Consider the following 4,155-nt stretch of genomic DNA (forward strand, 5'->3'; position numbering starts at 1 on the left):
ATTAACATTTTAATATTTATATTAATTTTTTAATTAATTGTTTATTATTGCCCTCCGAGCATGCTACTGAACTGTCCAATACATGAAAAATATGTTACGTACATACCTGATAAAAAATTTAATTAGAATTAACAAAAGCAGTATGTAAACAGAATTACAGAATGCACTTGAATGAACGTAAGAAGCAGCAATACCGAACTACTGAGGCACAGACGGAAAGAACTGCACGATCCTCGCTGTAACCACAGTATAAAGACTAAATATGTAGATACAGTAAAGACACTCGCCCCACTGTAGAAATTGCCGCCACCAGCGCGCAGTCGATGCGCGAAATTAGGCTACAAGGGGCAGCCAAAAAACCCATACGTCCTGTTTGAAATCATATTCCCGCACTACAGGTTAAATTAGAAAATGCCCCTCGTAGGAGTCTCGATGCGTAGCGAAGTTGGCACTTGCACCGGGAAAAGGAGGCGTGGTGACTGAATTTTATTAGCGCTTTGTAGCTACCGACATCAAAGGACATGGAAAGACCCGCTTTTAAGTGTCTCTACTGGTCTGATATAGTCTTTTTACTGTGCTGTGACTATACTCTTGCACTGCAAGCTAAATATGCGTGTCAACATGTGTTTCTGTTGCCGCGTGTTGTATTTCTGTTGCTGCAACGTTATCAGTACCACTATGTCAAAAAAACTGCCGGTTGCCAAAGTATAGGTATTAGGTACTAATACAGATAATTGTTTTCGTAAAAAAATATAGTTCTATTTTTATAAATAATATAATTTCATTTCACTATTTTACTGGTACCTGATTCTTGTTGAAGAAAAGCCTTATATTTTTTATTGTCAAATAAATTTCTTTGAATTTGGCGACCCCGAAAAATTTTCTCGCAACCCCTCTGGGGGTCGCGACCCACGGTTTGCGCACTACGTATATTTTTTGTATTTTGATAGAGTCGAACTCCAGAAGCAAGCAGTGGAGGAACAGACGACGAAGAAGAAGACGAAGACCCAGAAAAACTTAACGATGGCTTAGAGGGAACCTCTCGAGGAATGGTTAAGGGACCAATATTCCTGAAGTACTTTCAAACTGGTGCCAATTTATGCCTTGCGTTCACACTTCTCCTATTATTTATATGCACACAATTCATAGCCAGTGTCAACGATTATTTTGTTCCTGTCTTGTAAGTTTTATGAAATATTTTTACATTTCTTGTTCTCTTAAATGAGCAGTACATAAATTGAAAATAATTTCAGAGTAAATGCAGAAGAAACACGACATTATTTACTTACACAGAACAACTTAAACACTACCAATGATACTATGACAGAAGATGTAGATATTTCTTCCATGTACAATTACATGTACATTTACACAGGCATAGTCGTGGGTTTGTTCTGCATAGGTATCACTAGATCGTTGACTTTTTTCAAAGTATGCATACACTGCAGCCAAAAGTTGCACGATATGGCCTTCAGTGCTTTAATTAGAACTGGCATGAGGTTTTTCGACACGAATCCAAGCGGTCGAATCCTCAACAGGTTCTCCAAAGATATGGGAGCCATCGATGAACTGTTACCAAAGGCTATACTCGATGCTGGTCAAATTTGCATGATGATGTTTGGCTCTCTGACACTATCATGCATCATTAATCCTCTTTTCTTAATTCCTATTCTATTTTTGGGTACAGTCTTCTATTGGATACGAAAAGTATTTTTAAAAACTAGCAAAAACATTAAAAGAATGGAAGGAATGAGTAAGTGATATTATTAAATGATTTATATAGTATAAGGTATTCTTTGGTAATCAGAATTTTTTGTCATAGCTCGATCTCCTGTGTTCACTCATCTAAATGCTACACTGAATGGATTGACTACTATAAGAGCCTACTGTGCACAGGATATACTGAAGAAAGAATTTGATAAACTACAAGATGTACACACTTCTACTGTATATATGTACATGGCAGCTAGTACTGCCTTTGGGTTCTCATTGGACATTTTCTGCTTCGTTTTTACATCATTGGTCACATTTAGTTTCCTCATATTACAACAATGTGAGAATTAATATATTTTTTTATCATAGAATAATTTTTTAATAGACAGTAGATATGAAATATAAATTTTTCAACAGCATTTTCTGGTGGAGAGGTGGGTTTAGCTATTACTCAAGTGATGGCCATGACTGGGATGATCCAGTGGGGCATGAGACAAAACGCTGAAGTAGCTAACCAAATGATGTCTGTAGAACGAGTATTGGAGTACACACAAATCACACCAGAGCCTAACTTGCGCGACAGAGGAAAGTTTGCGAAGAAAACTGAAAAACAGATTGCACTTCCTGTTAATGCTCCAAAGTACTGGCCCACTGATGGAATGATCAGATTTATAAATGTTTACATGAGATATGCAGAAGAGGATCCTCCAGTATTGAAGAGCTTGAACATTGTTATTTATCCTGGAGAAAAGGTTCATTGGCCTTCTGTACAATTATTAGAGAAATATAACGAAGAAAAATATTATAGTTATAATATTTTACAGATAGGTATAGTGGGAAGAACTGGTGCAGGAAAATCGTCCCTAATATCAGCCCTATTTAGATTAGCCAAAATTGAAGGAATAATAGAAATTGATGGTATAGACACTGGGTCTATTTGCTTGGAAGATCTAAGACGTCATATATCAATCATTCCCCAGGATCCTGTTTTATTCTCTGGTACTTTAAGACGTAACTTGGATCCTTTTGACGAATTTACGGATAAAGCTCTATGGGAAGTACTTGATGAGGTATGTTAATAAATTCAGATATCACTTTTAATTTTTATTTCAATGAAGTGAAATCTTTAATGATATACTTTTGTTTTTTATTATAGGTGGAATTAAAGGATGCTATAATCACTGCCGGTACAGGATTACAAAGTCGTGTATTAGATAGAGGTAGTAACTACAGTGTTGGTCAAAGACAGTTAGTTTGTCTGGCCAGAGCTATTTTAAGAAACAATCGAATACTCATGCTTGACGAGGCGACTGCTAACGTGGATCCACAGACAGACGCTTTAATCCAGCATACTATAAGAAAGAAATTTGCCAAATGCACTGTACTTACTATTGCTCATCGATTAAACACTATTATGGATAGTGATAAGGTTCTAGTTATGGATAAGGGCCGCATGGCAGTACGTATAATTTTTTTTCTTTGTCAAAAAAATAAATTAAAATTTTTATTGATAATAAACTCTTAATTTTCAGGAATACGACCACCCACACATGTTACTACAAAATAGCTACAGTCAATTCACTTCGTTGGTTAAAGAAACCGATCGCGCTATGTACGATCAATTAGTTAGGGTAGCCAAGCAATCTTATATCGCGAAACACGATGAACGATGATTATTGTTGCAAACTGGCTTGTTCGTTTACAATTAACAAGCCACAGCTTATATGGCTTTATTGAGCAAAAGTGAAGCTTCTAGGAAGGTTAGGGTCAGAAAGTGGAAGATGGAGGATCATTTGTGACGTCTTCGTTATTAATCAGCCCCTTACGGTAGAATAAAGCTATCGCAAATATTCTTTCATAAACAATGATAGGTGATGATCGAGGCAGTTTTCCCCGTAATACTTTTATTGCTGTTGGCGCACTTTCACCTTAATTTAATTTTTAATTGCGCCCTTCCACCTTTTTATACCTTTTACGTACTTCCACCTACATGATTGAATATCTATCACCTGTCACGCGTGTTACGTAATAAAATCTGCTGTAATAAAAGGATTTGGCGAGGACAGTGTAGTAGGGATGGAAAATCCACATTCTTACCGCTTATTTGTATGCGCGTTAAAAGCTTCACTTTTGCGCGATGAAGCAATCTAATACTAGATTCGTGGTTTTTCACTGATTTTAATCCTACAATAGTATCACTACATATATTCGTGGAGACGTATTTTTATATTCTTGTCCATGCAAAATGTTATATGACTTTATTCCAGTACTTCCTATAAAGTATAAACAACACATCAAACACTTCCAACGAGTACTTATATATTTTTTTACTTGGGATTTTACACGTTTACCTTGGGGAATTTTGCATTCTGAAAATTTGCAATAGCTCAGAGACGCATAGATGCCAAATAAACTTATAAGATATTGATAAGAGTTAATATA

General features: G+C 36.1%; 1 protein-coding gene across 1 annotated transcript in view; it reads left to right on the forward strand.

Moving 5' to 3' along the window:
• LOC108575255 (multidrug resistance-associated protein 4-like) overlaps nt 1-4,155 on the forward strand; it is an 11,405-nt gene extending 7,250 nt beyond the window's left edge. The window contains exons 9-15 of the mRNA XM_017938001.1: nt 951-1,180; nt 1,254-1,753; nt 1,823-2,053; nt 2,131-2,465; nt 2,538-2,783; nt 2,870-3,172; nt 3,246-4,155. Of these exons, the coding sequence (XP_017793490.1) occupies nt 951-1,180; nt 1,254-1,753; nt 1,823-2,053; nt 2,131-2,465; nt 2,538-2,783; nt 2,870-3,172; nt 3,246-3,386 (1,986 nt within the window). The 3' untranslated portion in view covers nt 3,387-4,155. The remainder of the gene's footprint in view (nt 1-950; nt 1,181-1,253; nt 1,754-1,822; nt 2,054-2,130; nt 2,466-2,537; nt 2,784-2,869; nt 3,173-3,245) is intronic.

The sequence above is a fragment of the Habropoda laboriosa genome, unplaced genomic scaffold (genome assembly GCF_001263275.1).
Source record: "Habropoda laboriosa isolate 0110345459 unplaced genomic scaffold, ASM126327v1 scaffold207, whole genome shotgun sequence".
NCBI lineage: Eukaryota > Metazoa > Arthropoda > Insecta > Hymenoptera > Apidae > Habropoda > Habropoda laboriosa.